Source organism: Leucoraja erinacea, chromosome 6 (genome assembly GCF_028641065.1).
Source record: "Leucoraja erinacea ecotype New England chromosome 6, Leri_hhj_1, whole genome shotgun sequence".
NCBI classification, from domain to species: domain Eukaryota; kingdom Metazoa; phylum Chordata; class Chondrichthyes; order Rajiformes; family Rajidae; genus Leucoraja; species Leucoraja erinaceus.
Genome location: NC_073382.1, coordinates 44,696,283 through 44,713,910, shown reverse-complemented (window position 1 = coordinate 44,713,910; position 17,628 = coordinate 44,696,283). Strand labels below are relative to the sequence as shown.

At 39.8% G+C, this 17,628-nt stretch overlaps 1 protein-coding gene across 5 annotated transcripts in view; it reads left to right on the top strand.

The window, feature by feature from the left end:
* LOC129698033 (protein furry homolog) overlaps positions 1-17,628 on the top strand; it is a 190,382-nt gene that overhangs the window by 162,715 nt on the left and 10,039 nt on the right. For 3 of the 5 annotated variants that reach the window (XM_055636861.1, XM_055636863.1, XM_055636864.1), the window contains exons 52-59: positions 361-561; positions 1,834-1,995; positions 5,844-5,992; positions 7,068-7,275; positions 11,457-11,606; positions 11,812-11,910; positions 13,551-13,634; positions 14,470-14,487. In XM_055636861.1, the coding sequence (XP_055492836.1) occupies positions 361-561; positions 1,834-1,995; positions 5,844-5,992; positions 7,068-7,275; positions 11,457-11,606; positions 11,812-11,910; positions 13,551-13,634; positions 14,470-14,487 (1,071 nt within the window). Of the gene's footprint in view, positions 1-360; positions 562-1,833; positions 1,996-2,459; positions 2,585-5,843; positions 5,993-7,067; positions 7,276-11,456; positions 11,607-11,811; positions 11,911-13,550; positions 13,635-14,469; positions 14,488-17,628 lie in introns of those variants that run through there. The other 2 variants (XM_055636862.1, XR_008723609.1) reach the window with 2 other exon arrangements.

The following is a 17,628-nucleotide window of genomic DNA, read 5'->3' as shown; positions in this document are numbered from 1 at the left end:
GCATACACAATTCTCTGCAATTTCTTGCTATCTTGGATGGAACTGTTCCCAAACCATGCTATGATGCATCATGATAGAATGCTTTCTATGGTGCATCTATAGATAATAGTAGATTATTAGATGAATGATAATAGATTAACTGCTTTGAGCAACCTATTAAAATCCGTGGAAATCAATGTCTTAAGATGGTAGAAAATGTTTTGCCACAATGCCTGGATTTGTACGGCTGGAAAAATATATTCGTGGTCTTATGTTTAGATAATTTATATCGTTTATGCAAACATTTGTTAAATAATAGAGAATACGCATTCACCACCAGTATTTCATTCTGAGTTATGTTCAGCTTTCTTTCTCTTTCAGGGCGAGAGTATGGATACCTTTAATTGGGGAGTACGGAGGCGTTCCCTAGATAGCCTAGACAAGGGAGATATGCTGCTTCTGGAGGAGAGCCAACTTTCAGGAAGCACACCAAGTCTAAATAAAATTAATCATGAAGATTCAGATGAATCTTCTGAAGAGGAAACGCTCACAGCAAGCCAAATTCTGGCACGGTCACAACTAGTATGTCAATGTTTTATAATGTATTATGCAGATATGAAAAGAACAAAGTTAAATTTACTGCATATGTTAATATTTTTGTAATATTAGGCATTAAACAACTGTGTGTAAACAATTTAATGTGGTTTCTGAAAGTAAGTATATTTGAATTTAAAAAAAAAGTTGTTTCTCCTGCTCCATTTAATAATTCTCCACATGCAATAGGCAGTTCATTAGCAAGTGAACTACTTTCTTAAAGGCCTTGTTGAAGTCCAACCATCTTGCCTATAGCTAGAGGAATACAAAGATCTTCACCTTTGTCCACTTTTGCCTCTCAATAAACTGGGTAAGATCCCATCAGGTCCTCGGGGATTATCCACCTTAATACTTCAGCAGACCCAACCGCACCTCCTTTTTGATCTTAAATTGTCCTAGAATATTAATATATCCCACACTGATCTCACTGTCCGCCATGCCCTTCTCTTTGGTGAATACCGATGCAAAGTACTGTTTTAGTTCCTCGCCTGCATCTGCTAACTCAAAATATAAATCCTAGTGATCCTACCCTCTCCCTAGTTAACCTCTTAATTTTTATTGTATATAGAAAAAGCCTTGGGTTTTCCTTTAGTCCAACTACCAATTACATTTCATGGCCTAGGCTTTTTAGTTCCCCATTTGATTTATTTCCTGCTTGGTTTATATTCCTCAAAGACCCTGTCTGTTTTCTTCATAGTGTGAAACCCTCTAAAACCAATCGCCGTAGCCTTTAGCAATAGACACAAAATTCTTGAATAGCTCAACAGATCGGGCAGCATAGAGTTATAGTCATACCGCACAGAAACAGGCCCTTCAGCCCACTTTGCCCACACCGAGCAACATGTCCCATCTACACTTATCCCACATGCCTGTGTTTGGCCCATAATGCTCTAAACCTGTCCTATCCATGAACTTGTCCAATTGTATCTCTGGAGAAAAGGAATAGGTGACGTTTTGGGGTCCGAACACTTTTTCAGAAGTAATAGCAACAAGTAGCAGCTTTTAATTGTGTTGCAATATGCAACAGTATTTTGCTGAATATTATGGATTCGAAATTTAGCATGTGTGTCTTGAATTTGACTTTAAAAAATTTGGTTGCATTGTCTTAATGTAACTAAATTTCAGTAGCAGAATACAACTCATAAATACCAGAATTTCACACATGAAATGTTGAAGTAAATTGTGAGTGCATGCATGGCATTAAAATGTTAAAACCTCAAGGTTGTGCTGATAACCTCTTGTTAAAATTATCTTGTGCAGCTGATGAATTTTGCTCCTGTCGAGGACACAAACCACATGGATGCACTGTCCACATCAGGTGACACTGCCTCCCTGGACCCACCTTCAGTAAACACAAGGACACCTAGTTTGGAAGTCTCTTTGGCTGATGAGTCAAATCAGCAGGTCCCTGAGAGGTCAAAGGTGAAAGCGCTTTGGTGGCATGACAAAGAATGTTCATTTTAAAATAACATTTCCAATTTTCTCTGTACAATTATTTTGGGATTAAGTGGTATAGGTAGGCATTGATTTAGGTGGTTTGCTGATGAATGGCTATGCATGTATTTATTCTCCCGTGCTTGAGAATGTGTGGGTGTGCATGTATATTATTATCCTTTGCTTAACTTTTCTTGGTACTGGGAGATGATCATTAAAGAGTTGGTACTTTAAAAAATCAATTCTTAAAACTGCCAGAGGTTTATTTGTACCTAACCCCTAAACACAATTTTGAAAAGCTGCGGTAATTATAAAATAAGATTGGATGGGTTGAGGTTATTCCTTATCCTGTTAATCATGTGACCATAACATCATTGGTGATTGTCTGCATGTGCAATATTGAATCTGTGGTGGCTGGGGGAATACTATGTGCTTATGCATATTGCCCCAAGGACATGCTCGCTGGTACCCCGCTAAAATATTACATCCTGAGACTTCAAACAATACCAATGACATTTCACACACGTGGATATAATCGACAGCCCTCTGAGAGCGTGATACTTTTTCTGATGTTAAGGTTGGTGAGAAATGAATTTATAAATGCTGTGTTGAAATGTAAAATTATAATGAGTATTGTACTCCAAGATAAAAATAGATTGTTTGAAGCATTACGCTTATTCCAATTTACAACTGTTTTTCACAACTGGAAATTAAATTAGAACCATATTTAAAGTTTTGAGGGGCGGCATGGTGAGCGCAGCTGTAGAGCTGCTGCCTTACAGTGACAGAGACCTGGGTTCAATCCTAACTAAGGGCGTTGTCCGTATAGAGTTTGTATGTTCTCCCAATGACCGCATGGGTTGTCTCTGCGTGTTCTGGTTTCCTCTCACACTCCAATGGCATACAAGTTTGTAGGTTAATTGGCATTGGTAAAAATTATAAATTGTTCCTAGTGTGTTGAATAGTATGAGGTGATCGCTAGTCAGCACAGACTCGATGGGCTGAACAGCCTGTTTCCACGCTGTTTGTCTAAACTAAACTAAAATCTTATTCAATAATACGTATATTCAATAATAAGTAATTTAATAATTTCATAGTTTTTTTAACATATGTTGCAGAATGAGGGTGTTTTAAGATGATTTTTGAATATCATATGGCTGGAGGTTCTGTACTTGTTTCTATTAACATATTTAAACTAGAAAGTAGACTTATGCTGAACCTCCCCACTGGGAATGTGACTGGTTTCAGCAACTTGGGTGTTATCCTTGATCATCACAAAGTTACCCAGCATGAAATTCCCGGTATCAAACCTGGAAACACAGCCAGGAATACACTGCAAAGTTTCTTTTAGTTCCCCATTTGATTTATTTCCTGCTTGGTTTATTCCTCAAAGACCCTGTCAACCAAAAACTGCCAGTTCCAAAATTTTAAACCCGCCACTCCTCCTTAAGTCACAACTGCTAGTTATTGGTACCATGCCCATTTTCCTGTGTCTGATCCAGAACCACCCACACCAACAGGAGATTTTGGTTCACTCGCACCTCCTCCAACCTCACCTACTGTATCCGCTGTTCTCGGCGAGACCAAGTGCAGACTGGGTGATTGTTTTGTTGACCACCTATGTTCAGTCTGCCTTGACCTATGCGATCTCCCAGTTGCCAAACATTTCACCTCCCCTTCCTATTCCCATATTGACCTTTCTGTCTTGTGCCTCCTCCACTGTCAGCATGAGGCCACGTACAAATTGGAGGAACAGCATCTCATATTTCGCTTGGGCAGCTCACAACCCAGCAGTATGAATATTGATTTCTCTAATTTCAAGTAACCCTTGCTCTCTCTCTCTCTCTCTCTCTGTCTGATCCGCCCCATCCTAGTCATCTTACTAGTTTCACTGTTTGTATTCCTTCATTATCACTTCCACAGCCAACCATGGACTGTTGTGAGCTCCACCTTTCTTGAGTAATCGGCGCCGGCTGTGATTTGTTCTGTACCTTTTCATACCTCCAGTTTTGTTCTCACCTGATTCTCAATCTGAAGAAGTCAGAAACATCACCTATTTCTTTTCTCCTGAGATGCTGCCTGATTCAGAGTTATTCCAACATTTTGTGTCTACCCCCACTCCATAGCCAGCTTCAGAAACTCCATGCCCTCTGTGTTTCATGCCACACGTCAGGCACTACTGAGCGTTTTAGCTGAGGCATTATGAGCAAAGTGAAATGTTTAGCACACTGCTTCTACACCGACTGACGTAGTCAACACCCCCTTTATTGTGCAAGGGAACATCTAGGCATGCGACGTTCATTTAAACTTTCAAGTTCATTTTTGGTGATCTTTCTGGCACTGGTTGATGCCTCATCGTCTGATCTTTCAAAATACACTATGTGAATAAGACAAAGTGCTTACCGTTGACCCTTCTTCAAACGTCACCTATTCATTTTCTCCAGAGATACTCCCTGACCTGCTGAGTTACTCTAGCATTTTGTGTCTATTTTTGGTGTAAACCAGCAACTGCAGTTCCTTCCTGTACAATAATCCTCAATCTGTAACATAATGCCTGTCCTGTATGCTTAGTTTCTTATCTTATATAGTTTGTCTTGTAGATTCCTTTGGCATGATGTGGAAATTAAAAAGAATGATAGACAATAGGTGCAGGAGTAGGCCATTTGACCCTTCGAGCCAGCACCACCATTCACTGTGTTCATGGTTGATCATCCACAATCAGTACCCCATCCCTGCCATCTCCCCATATCCTTGACTCTGCTATCTTTAAGAGCTCTATTTAACTCTCTCTTGAAAGCATCCAGAGAATTGGCCTCCACTGCTTTCTGAGGCAGAGAATTCCACAGATTCACAACTCTCTGTGTGAGAAAAGTTTGTCCCCATCTCCGTTCTAAATGGCTTACCCCTTATTCTCAAACTGTGACTCCTGGGCCTGGACTCCCCCAACATCGAGAACATGTTTCCTGCCTCTAGCGTGTCCAATCCCTTAATAACCTTACATGTTTAAATAAGATCCCCTCTCATCCTTCTAACTTCCAATGTATACAAGCCCAGTCGCTCCATTCTTTCAACATATGATAGTCCCGCCATCCCAGGAATTAACCTTGTGTAGGATTCATAAGGAAATAAGTGGTTTAAGAGGAAAGAAATGTGTGTGACATCTCTTCCCACTTTTGCCACAGTCATATTCCATGCCCAAAATAATTAGCACCTTAATGAGATTCATAGAATCTTGTAAACCAGATGTATTAAGGGATATTGGGCAATGAGGTTTCAACAATTAATTCTTAGATCTCATTAAAATGAGGAACTGGCATTCCACAGGCATTGCTAAGTTCAAAACAATTGCTAAATAAGAAGCAATCCTTTCAAATTTGTTAGATGTTGCCGTGTATAATCATTTCAATGTAAAGTATTAAAAATAATGTATATACTCTATTTGCCCAGATCCATAAACCTGCATTTTCTTAATCTTGAACCTTAAAATATGATAATTGCAGAAATTAAGACGAAAAATAATCATAATTGCTAATTGCACTCATGGCAAATCTTATCACTGCTATTTTGAAAGAGAGACAAAATGTGGTATTAATTTGAAAATATTGTACAGCTTTTAATGAGCTATCGGGTCTTAATTTATATTGTTATCGTTCACAGTAATTTGTAGGATGTAGATATTTGACAACTATTACTAATAACCAGCGATCTGAATTTTATGACAAAATTAGAATGAGAATCTTGTCTTTTGCTAGCTTTTGTTTTGCTTAGTACTATAAATTAAACAGTTTATTAGTTTAATTTGGTGTTTGTAATTCTTGGACCTTAATTTCTTGCAGGAAATCGAGTTTATGGCTGAGGAGGATGATCTTTCTGGATCTACAAGTGAACTTCCCTCAGCTCTTGAGGGCAATGACAGTTTCAGCCTTGAAATAACAGAACCAGAAGACAAGGGTGAAGGAGACGTCAGTCAGTCAGGACTTTCAAGGTTTAAATAAACTTTACACGGCCTTCAGTAAATAATGATGTTTTAGCCCAGAGTTAAAGCATTTAACTTGGCAGCATCATGGAGAGCGAATAGATAATTGGAGACTTAAAGGATGACTGAGATGGAATGGTGAAGTGGGCCGAAACATGGATGTTTTCCATGGTCTAAGAAAGTTTGGAAGGACTAATAACGGAGGACATTTAAGGTGGCACGATTTTACTGAGTATAAATGAACAGTGACCTTGTAGTGATTATACACAAATCCTTAAAGATAGCAGGAACGTTGGTTCAACTGGTACAATCATCTCAAAAATAAATTGCTAGCACAACCTTTCCCTAGACATGTCCAGAGTCAGATCCTCCCCTTTCTCCCATCCTCTTCTCTTTCTCCCATCTTCTTCACAGCCCCCACCGCACATTTCTCCCCATTCCTACTCTGATCTCCAATTCATTCCAACCCACTCTCCACCAAGACAGAAAACCTTGGAGGCACATCTTTGTGGAAATTAGGGATTTGAGGTTGACGGAATCTGGGGACTGTGCAAAACTGCTCACAAGGTATCCTTTTATGCATGGTTTTGGACAGAGCATGATTTCTAGGTCAGTATAAATTTTGTTATGAATTTGGCTTGAGTGCATAGAAAGAGACAAAAGCTCTAGCTTCACAATGTTACTCATGAATCATTTGAGAGCTGACCTGTAAAACATCCAAATCACATTTCATGGTCTTTGGGTATTGGCAATTGTTACCTTTCCTTTGATCTCCATCCAATTTCCATCTTACTATCATTACAAAGGTGAAGGCGCAATAATTTTCCTCTCCCATTGATCTCCATTCATCTTGCACATTTTATAATGAAACATGCTGCCAAATAAATCTACTATAAACAAGGTTGCCAGACTTGGGACAAAAAGTGGTGGGGAGCATTGAGTTTGAAGGAGGTGCTGACAGATTTAACTAATTAATCTGACTCCAGATGAGATCCCAGCAGGTCTCTAGCTGGCTGCAACTGAGTAAGTCTTTAGCTTCATTTCTCAAGTCTCACCACATGATGCTTATGTTGCTTTCTTGCAGTTTTGCTGAAGGGGATAGACTTGGGCTTCACGAGCTCCGTTCATCACCCCCTCCTTCGCCTTTCTTTTCTGCAATTCTTGCAGCATTTCAGCCTAAAGCATGTGACGATGCAGAAGAGGCATGGCGCTCACACATCAATCAACTCATGTCTGACTCTGATGGCTCATGCGCAGTCCATACATTTCATGTCTTCTCTTCGCTGTTTCAGGTGAGAATCCGCCTTGGTATACAAAAGGTTTCCCTATTGCTTGAATACCGGCCGCACTATGATAGTGTTGAATGAATGGACGGTGAAACTTAATGTATAGTTATAAAGAAGACTCAAAGTGCTAGAGTAACTCAGCGAGTCAGCAACATCTCTGTGGAATATAGATAGGTAACATTTGGGTTGGGACCCTCCATGGTATTGTTCCCTGGCTTAAATGACACTTATTTATTGACAGTTTTGTGGAAGTAACTCATTTATAGCACAATTAATTACCACCAATCCTGTATATTTCTTAAACATTTAAAATAGTGCTAATATATCTGGCATAAAAATTGCAAATTTGGAAAAAGCCGGCGGCACAGTGGTGCAGCAGGTAGAGCCGCTGTTTCACAGCACCAAAGACCCGGATACGATCCTGATCTCAGGCGCTGGCTGTTAAGTTTTACGTTCTCCCTGTGACCGCATGGGTTTCTTCCGGATGCTCAGGATTCCTCCCACATCATAAAGGCGTAGGGGTTTGTAGGTTAATTTGCCCTCGATAAATTGTCCCTAGTGTGTAGGGTGCGGATGAGAAAGTGGGATAACATGGTGCTAGTGTAAACGGGTGATCAATGGTCAGGGTGGACTCTGTGGGCCAAAGCTCTGCTCTGCTTCCTTGCTCTGTCTTAAACTAAACTCAATTTGGAAATCACGCAGCATCTATGAAAAGAGAAACCCATAATGTGTCAGGTCTGAGACTCTCACAGCTCTGAAACATTAACTCTTTTTCCGCAGATGCTGCATGACATGCTAAGTTTCCAGCATTTTCTGTTTTTATTCAACATTTCTTGCAAGGGCAGATTTAAAAAAAATTGAATTTGCTTTCTTTGACATGTTTGCTGTTCCAGACATATACTATCATGATCAATTGCATCAGCATTACATTTTTACCTATTCCAGCTGCTTTGAATTACTGACTTGTAAGTCAAGATATTGACCATGTAAGGGCCAGTGGCATATTCTTCTTTCGTATGACGTGCACAGCCTAAAGTTGTAGGACAACTAGTTCTATTTGATCTTCCGTTTATGCACGTCGAGTTGATTGCATTAGTCGAAACAGGGCGGACCACGTGAAGGTTGCAATCTTCCACACCCAGGCCAATGGCATGGTGACACATTGGTAAAGTTGCTGCCTTACAGCGCCAGAGATCCGGGTTCGATCCTGAATATGGGTGCTGCCTATATGAAGTTAGTATGTTCTCCCTGTGACCACGTGGGCTTCCTCCGGATGCTCCGGTTTCCTCTCACATCTCAAATGCGTGCAGGTTTGTAGGTTAATTGTCCATAGTGTGCAGAATATAATTCATGTATGGATGATTACTGGTCAGTGTGGACTCAGTGGGCTGAAAGGACTGTCTCCATGCTGTAAATCTAAAACTAAAAACTAAAGCTTTAAATAGGCACATGGGTATGCAGGAAATGGAGTGATATGGAACACATGCAGGCAGAGACTAGTTTAACATAACCTTATGTTCAGCAGAGACATCGTGGGTCGAAGGACCTGTTCCTGTGCTGCGCTGTTCTATGTTCTATATTCAGTGTCAGGTTGGGCTATGCTATGTTCAGATTCAAGTTAGTTTGGTCCATGGTATGACTGTCTTATACCTTAACCCCGGTTGACTAGCTTAATATTACTGTACATCAACTCTGTTCTTGATCAAGAACAATGTATGTGCAACATAGCAATGTTATTTTAGCTTTCCTGTAGATGCCTCTGCATCAGTCATATGTGGAAGATACTCCACATTCAGGTTTGGATCATGTTTGTATGGGCATAGTTATACCAGTTTGGGCAAATGTATTAGTTTAATACTTGAGCAGACCTTTAAACTCAAGGACTGTGGAGGTTGGTGAGATGAGATGCATCAGCCTGTAGCTAATGTTCCCTAATCCAGGCATCATTCTGATAAAACCTCCTCCACACTCTCCCTAAAACCTCCTCATCCTTCATGTAATGGGGTGACCAGAACTGCATGCAGAAGTCCAGATGCGACCTAACCAAAGTCCTATGAAGTCTTATAAACCTGCATCATGACCTCCTGATTCTTATACTCAATGCCCTGACCAATAAAAACAAGTATACCATGCGACATTTAACATCAATGATGTTAAAGGTCTTGCATATTTCCAAACGACACAAACATTTTATTTTTTTTCCTTACATTCGACCTTCCACCATCAAGTGCATTCCCAACACTTACCACCCTCAGTATAAAACAATTCTCCTCACACATCTGTCCTACAGTATTTGATGTTTTAACCCTGGGGAAAAAAGATTCTGACTGTCTACTCCATCTGAGCCTCTCATAATTTATAGACCTCTCTCAGGTGTTCCCTCAACTTCCAATGTTCTAGAGAACACAATCCATGTCTGTCCAACCTCTTTTATAGCGAATACTCTCTAATCTATGTAGTATCCTGATAAACCTCATCTGCATCTTCTCGAAGGTCTCCATTTCCTTCCTGTACAGTAATGGGCGTGACCAGAACATACAATACTCCAAATGCAGCCTAACCAATGTCCTATAAAGCTGCATCATGACTTCCTGATCCTTGCACTCAATGCCTTGACAATGAAGGCCAGCATACCATATGCCTCCTTTACCACTCTATCTGCTTGTGTTGCGACTTTCAGGGAGCTATGTACTTGAACCCCAAGATCACTCGGTATATCAATGCTGCTATGGGTCTTGCCATTAACTGTGTACTTTTTCCAAACATTCAGTCTCCCAAAGTGCAACACCTCACAGTTGTTTGGTTTAAACTCCATTTGCCATTTCTCCACCATTTATCTGTAACTAATCGAAATCCCATTGTTTCATTTGACAACCTCCACCAGTTTTTGTGTGGTCTGTAAGCTTAAGGGCCTGACCCACTTGGGCATCATTTGCATGTCACGCAGGTGACGCGCGAAGATTTTGTGAATCCCAAAATCCTGGGGCGCCGTGCGCGACCGTGCGTCACTACCTACGTCGCCACGCACCATGCGCGCGTAATGCATGCCATGCGCGTCGTGACGCGTAAATGATGTCACGTAAATTACGTGCAAATGACACCCAAGTGGGACAGGCCTTTCACTAACCAATCCATTTCCATTTTCGTCCAAGTCATTCATTTGCATCACAAACAACAGAGGCCCCAGGACGGATCCCTGTAGAACACCATTGGCCACAGACCTCCAGCCAGAATACACCCTTCTATCACTACCCTCTGTCTTCCAGTTTTGAATTCAATCGCAGGTGGATCCCATGCATCTTAATTGTGTGGACCAACCTACCATGAGGGACCTTGTCAAATACCTTCTTAATGTCCATAAAATTAACATGCATTGCCTTACCCTCATCAATCATGTTCATCACCACCTCAAAAAATCGGCATCAAGTTTGTAACACGCAGGGCAGGCCCTGCACAAAGTCACACTGACTGTTTCTAATTAGCCCATTCTCTTCCGAACGTTAAGCGTCTCTCTCCCTAAGAATCTTCTCCACTAGTTTCTGATGTGAGGCTCATCAGTCTATAATTTCCTCGCTTCTTAAACAAAGGAACAGCATTGGGTGCTCTCTAGTTCTCTCCAGTACTCAGATCTTGCCAGTGGTTAGAGACCTTCTTGGTCTCAAACTGCCCTAGCATATTTATTTGGTTTAGAGATACTGCATGGACACAGGCGCTTCGGACCACCAAGTCCACGCCGACCAGTGATCACCTGTACACTAGATCCATCCCACACACTAGGTGCAATTTACAGAAAACAATTAACTTACGAACCTGCACATCTTTGGAGTGTGGGAGGAAACCGGAGCATCCAGAGAAAACCCACATGGTGACAGGAGGAACGTACAAACTCTGTACAGACAACACCCATTGTCAGGATCGAACCCGGGTATCAGGCCCTGTAAGGCAGCACCTCGACCGCTGCGCTACTGTCCCGCCCCTAATATTAGTACACCCCGCATTGATCTGACTGCCCTCCATGTCCGTCTCCTTGGTGAATGCAAATGCAAAGAACTTGTCTAGTACCTCGCCTATATCCTCTGTCTCCAAGCATCAGTTTAGGGTGAAAAATCAATTGATAATACATGTTGATAGAACTGGAAATAGAAAATATACATATAGGTAAATAAATGCCGTGAATTATTTTTCAGTGCATTCAGAAAAAGTTTTGTTCCCTAACCTGGGATGCAGCAAGTTTCCTTGGGGACAGTCTGAGAGGAATAGGATCAAAATTTATGAGTTCTTCAGTGGTGCTCACCTCTTGTTCAGATTGTCCCACAATTTTCCTAGATGCTGAAACGGTGAGTGTCTACTGACTAAATTGTTTTCATTTAATTATTACTTCCTTATTATTTAAGATCTGTTTAAGTTCTTAACTCTGCTGACTCCTTTGCTTCTTTCAATTTCATTAAGCAGAAATTCATTCCACGATCTATGTATGCTTTTCATATCTATTAACAATATATTAATTGTAATTTTTATTGCTGTCAACCATCTCTTCTACAGCTAATTTCTTGTGGGCTTCTCGAAAGGCTGAAATTCAATGTCTTGGAACTACAGGAATATTTGGATACATACAACAACAAGAAAGAAGCTGCCCAATTGGTTTGTTACTTTTAAGAATATATCGAAGAATGCACATTTAAATCAAGCTAAAGTGTACAACCATGGCATGTTTCTTTGCTGGAAATATAATTGTAAATGTAGCATTGTATTTCCCATCTCCTTTATTAAATGGAGTTCATTAACATATGGTTCTTGGTGGCACAAAATAAATATGAAAGGAGTTTGTAGATCTCAATGTGTCCACCAATAGATTTGTAACGCAGAATGCACCAAATTTGACCATAACATGGAAATGTTCCTTAGTGGAATTACAGCATGATAGGTTCCTTTAATGGGAAAACGTTCCACTGGTATGAAAAGATTATTGAATTATAGTCATACAGCACAAAAACAGACCATTTGGCCCAACATTGCCCATGATGGTCAAGATGCCCCATCCACATTAGTCCCACCTAGCTACTTTGTTAGCACGCAACAAAAGCTTTTCACTGTACCTCGGTACACATGACAATAAACTAAACTAACTAACCAGCCCATGTTTGGCACATATCCCTCTAAAGCATCCAGTTCCGCTCTATGATTGGAACTGTACAATCTGTTAAACCTCAAGAACACCACTTTTTATCTAAACATGATATGTTCACGTCAAGAATTGATGCTCAAATTGGAGTATTAGTATCATTATATAGAATTGAAATTCAGAAAGGGAGTTCTGTGTGCTTTTATTTCGTATGTTTAGCACATGTAACTGGAGGAATTTATAATCCGTTAAATTTAATAAATAAACATAAATAAAAATGTAAATATATATAATTCATTATGATACAGCAGGAACCAAAAAAAACCCCACTCAGGTTTGATCATCGGTCTCTGCTGACCGAGATGATCATAACAGATTTTGCAGTGAGAGATTCTAAATTTTGGATTCAATATTAGGTGGACATCTGTCCATCTTGGGCATGTTTGTAGTCCTGGACTGTTCCATCTGTAGAGGTGAAGATCACAGCCAACCCAAATTTCCTCAGCATTTGATCATTCCAGATTTTAGTTGCTAGTCTAGGCTATATTAGTGCAGTTTCCAACCCACCACTGTGTATTGGATGCCAATGATCTACTCTGCTCAAGGAAAACTAACTTCCATCTCCTTTACCTTGAGAGGAGCTTGCCAGCTAGAGTGGTTATGTGAGCTTTATGGGCTCCTGGGAATGTTCAGGGAATGATGGTCCCCTTGGGGCCGCAAATCTCCACAAATCACAAAGGCTGTCACTCTCTGAGCATGTAAGTGTTCTGAGGTCATAAAACAACATTTCTCATATACAGTACCACCAGGTTTAAATTTCTCCGCACAGCTTCTCAATGCCATTGTGTCATTGCTATTTAATGCCATTGTGTCATTGCAGTAGGTCATGATTTCCCACAACTCTGCAAACCCCCATATTTCAATCTAGCAGGAGAATTCTCCAGCACATTCATACAAACATTAAGATACTAGACCTTGCGTAAAAGGACTTTGCCTTTTGCTCACAGCTTGTAGCACTTTGTCTTCAGCTTCATAGCTTCAAGTCACAAATGTTGTTTCTGCTAACTCAAGCGTGTAATTTTTCAAGCTGCCTATTTCATGCAAGAGTCGATGTTTTTTATGAAGCGACTAAATACAACTGCATTTTCTTTGGAATTAGTGGCTTGCAAACTGTAAAGCATCGTTTCCTGGAAGCATTGGAGATGCGGTCATCACAAACCAGCCTGGAGATGCAGAAGAAAAGGTAAAACTAAAACCTCCTTTGCAACTTAATAAAGATATGTTTAAAGTGGTTATTTAGAATTTAAAACTAAACACAGAAATCTTTCAGCATTTTCTTAGATTTAACAAACTTAAAATAGTTACTTTACAACAGACTGAAAGGACTATGAATAATCATTCTATGTTAATTAACTTGAGGACCATGAAAGTTATTATTCATTTGTTGGGGTTTGGGCTTCATTAGCATGGTCAATCCCATTGCCCATCCTGATTGCCCATGGGAAGTTAGTGGCGTATTGCCTTCATGAACCACTTCTGGCGAAGGGTGTGATCTCCAGGAATTGCTCACAAAATAGAGTAAAAATGCAATGCCCTCATCACCAGCAGGACCTTGCACACATTTACCCCTTTGCAAAACATTGCAGGTGCTTTGTGTGATTTTCTGTTCATTTAATCAATTATCCAGTGTGTATTGACATCTTTAAAATATCAAAATGCATATTAAACATAGAATATTATCATTTAGTAATTTATAGCCTCCAGTTTTCTTATTTCTATAATATATTTACTGAATAAGCTACTGTAAAATCTAGGAATGACTAACCATTTGTTCATAACAGACTTGCCATTTAATTCAGATGTAAAATGAAAATAACTACACATTAGCATGTACGTAGAGATATTTGCACTAAAAAGATCTCAGTGGATTAGCATCTGTTTGAATCTTGTATCTTTCAAATATGTCTGTCTGAGGTAATGCCTTGTATGGAACTGTGCACTTTAATGCATGTTTGTACAATGATCTTCTACACTCTGTTTTCTTGGCTTTTTGCTCCTGTGACATGCTTGCTGTTTAGCAAATGGAATCCCTTGCAGTAAGTTACAGTTCTTGACTACTTTCTATTTGATAATTAAATTCTGCTTACTAACATACCCACATCTCAGTATATTGACATATTTTACATCACATTATATCAAAGGTTTTCAAGTTTGATTTCTGCATAGTGATTTCAGTCAAGGCACAATTTTAGTTGGTATGACAATATTTATCAAATCATTTCAAATCAACATTACAATGGAAGGTGAGAATGATGAAGTACGCAAAATAAAAATCTTACTAGAAAACCTGAAATGAGCCAATCTGCATCTGTTGTACTAAAAAAAAAAGACACAAAGTGCTGGAGTAATTCAACAGGTCAGGCAGAATCTCTGGAGAACACGGATAGGTGATTTTCAGGTCAGAGGCCTTCTTCAGACTCCAGAGATGCTGCCTGGCCTGCTGTACGTTGTGTATTTATATAAACCTGCATCTCCAGTTCCTTGTTTCAACCTTATGTTGTACACAAGACAGATCAAAGGAATCAAAAACACATGTTTGCTGCATCATTAATGTATACCAAGGACATGATATCTGATTTTGACCATCTCTGCAAAATTGAGCCTCATTTCACCTATTATGATTGATTTCGGATTTCTCAGATTCATAAAATTTTTGGATAGTTTTAAACAAATTATGATTTTTTTTAATTTTATGATAAATTCAAATGTTTATTACTAATTGGTCACATCTGTTCTCAAAATATTATTCCTCAAATTTAGGTTATGAACATTTCCTAATCTATAATTTTTTTTAATTACCAAGTGATGAAAAAATATTTTCCAATTGTATTTTATTTCAGCATAATAATAAAAGGTGAATTTCTGCAGAGGTTATCTATAATGCCATGACATCACCAAATGCTGACACTCTCAGCAATATTTATGCTTTCTTCAAAGGTTTCCATGAATGTGACCATTGTAAAAAAACCTAGCAGAAAGTATGGATGTGGATTCTGTCATTCACATCTTGAGAATTCTCATCTTGAAATGATAACTTAAAATTGTGGTTATAATCAATACCACAAAGATTCAACTGCTCGGAAAAAGATACTGAAAATATATCTTAATAATCGTTGCAATATAGTGCAGTAAATTGCCTGGTATTCCTATATTAGATAATCATGAAATGTAACCCCCCTGAAGATATTCTCAAAGTATAATCACACATGGTTAAAATACCAATAAAATATTGTAATCCTAAATTAATATTTCTTCCTCTTCTTTCACTCAAATTTAGTTTTAAAGTACAATGTTTATTTTGCAATGTTATGCAATTGAAAATTGTTTTTCTGGGAAGAAATTCTATTACAACCATCCTCCATCAGTTTAACCAGACACACCCAGGATTATTCAGTCTTACATTCTAAATTTAATTTCCATCTCATGGGAACACTGGAAAACATCACTCACCATGCAACATTCACTGCACCAAATTATGTTATCCTTGGAGTGTCCTTCATTGTACGTTATCAGAATGACCTGGTTTACCCACTGCAGCACAACACTGGGACTAACATCCTATCATTTCATCCTTGGGGCCCCCCCAGCACACGACGTCAAATGACCTAATGAAAATCAAATCCCCTGCACCAACCCACTGTTCTTCCTTCCACTGGTTTCTACTGAGGCTCCCCGCTAACAAAGCACGGACCTCTGATGTCTCTACACCTCCCTCAATGCCTCAAACAACCAAAGCAGAATGATAGCACCGGCTCCAGTCTTATGCCCCACCTCCTCTACCTCCAGCCACAGCACAGACGTGATCAACCACTTGCCATTCTGAACCATGCACCCATTGAAATGGGTCTCAAGCTAAGATTTCCTATGGCCAATTTATAAAACACAGGTTCGGCTGCATTTGGAACATTGTGTCCAATTCTGATTCCTGTATTAGTTTTTATGTTAGTTTAGAGATACAGCGCTGAAACAGGCCCTTCGGCACACCATGTCCACACCAACCAGCGATCTCCATACACTAGAACTGTCCTACACACTGGGGACAATTTACAATTTTTACCGAAGCCAATTAACCTACAAATCTGTATGTCTTTGGAGTGTGGGAGGAAACTGGAGCACCTGGAGAAAACACACGCAATCACAGGGAGCACATACAAACTCCATACAGACAGCACCGCAGTTAGGATTGAACCTGGGTCTCTGGTGCAATAAGGCAGCAGCTCTATCACTACACCACTGTGCTGACCCTAAATTATTATTTTGTATTCACTTTCTCAGTTGTTCTGTCACTTTCAAACTCCTGTGCTCATATGGACCTACTTATCACAATATACAGCTCTATTCTATTCTATAGAATTTAGAAGATTGAGAGGGGATCTTATAGAAACTTACAAAATTCCTAAGGGGTTGGACAGGCTAGATGCAGGAAGATTGTTCCTGATGTTAGGGAAGTCCAGGACAAGGGGTCACAGCTTAAGGATAAGGGGGAAATCCTATAAAACCGAGATTTTTCACACAGAGAGTGGTGAATCTCTGGAACTCTCTGCCACAGAGGGTAGTTGAGGCCAGTTCATTGGCTATATTTAAGAGGGAGTTAGATGTGGCCCTTGTGGCTAAGGGGATATGGAGAGAAGGCAGGTACGGGATACTGAGTTGGATGATCAGCCATGATCATATTGAATGGCGGTGCAGGCTCAAAGGGCCGAATGGCCTACTCCTGCACCTAATTTCTATGTTTCTATGTCTATGTTTCTATTCTTCTACAGTGTTAGAATTGTGTTCTATATTACTGCTTTTCATTCTTCCCACCATAATGTAACATTCCTCAGCTACCGTTTATCCTCACATTCTGCCAACGTGATTAGAGGTCCCTATTATTGTCCTACTCACAGTCCACTATGCTTCCAAGTTTTGTATCATCAGCAACTTTGGAAATTGTGCAATCTACATCCAACTCCAGATCATTCATATTTAGAAACATAGAAAATAGGTGCAGGAGTAGGCCATTCGGCCCTTCGAGCCTGCACTGCCATTCAATATGATCATGGCTGATCATCCAACTCAGTATCCTGTACCTGCCTTCTCTCCATACCCCCGATCCCTTTTGCCACAAGGGCCACATCTAACTCCCTCTTAAATATAGCCAATGAACTGGCTTCAACTTCCTTCTGTGGCAGAGA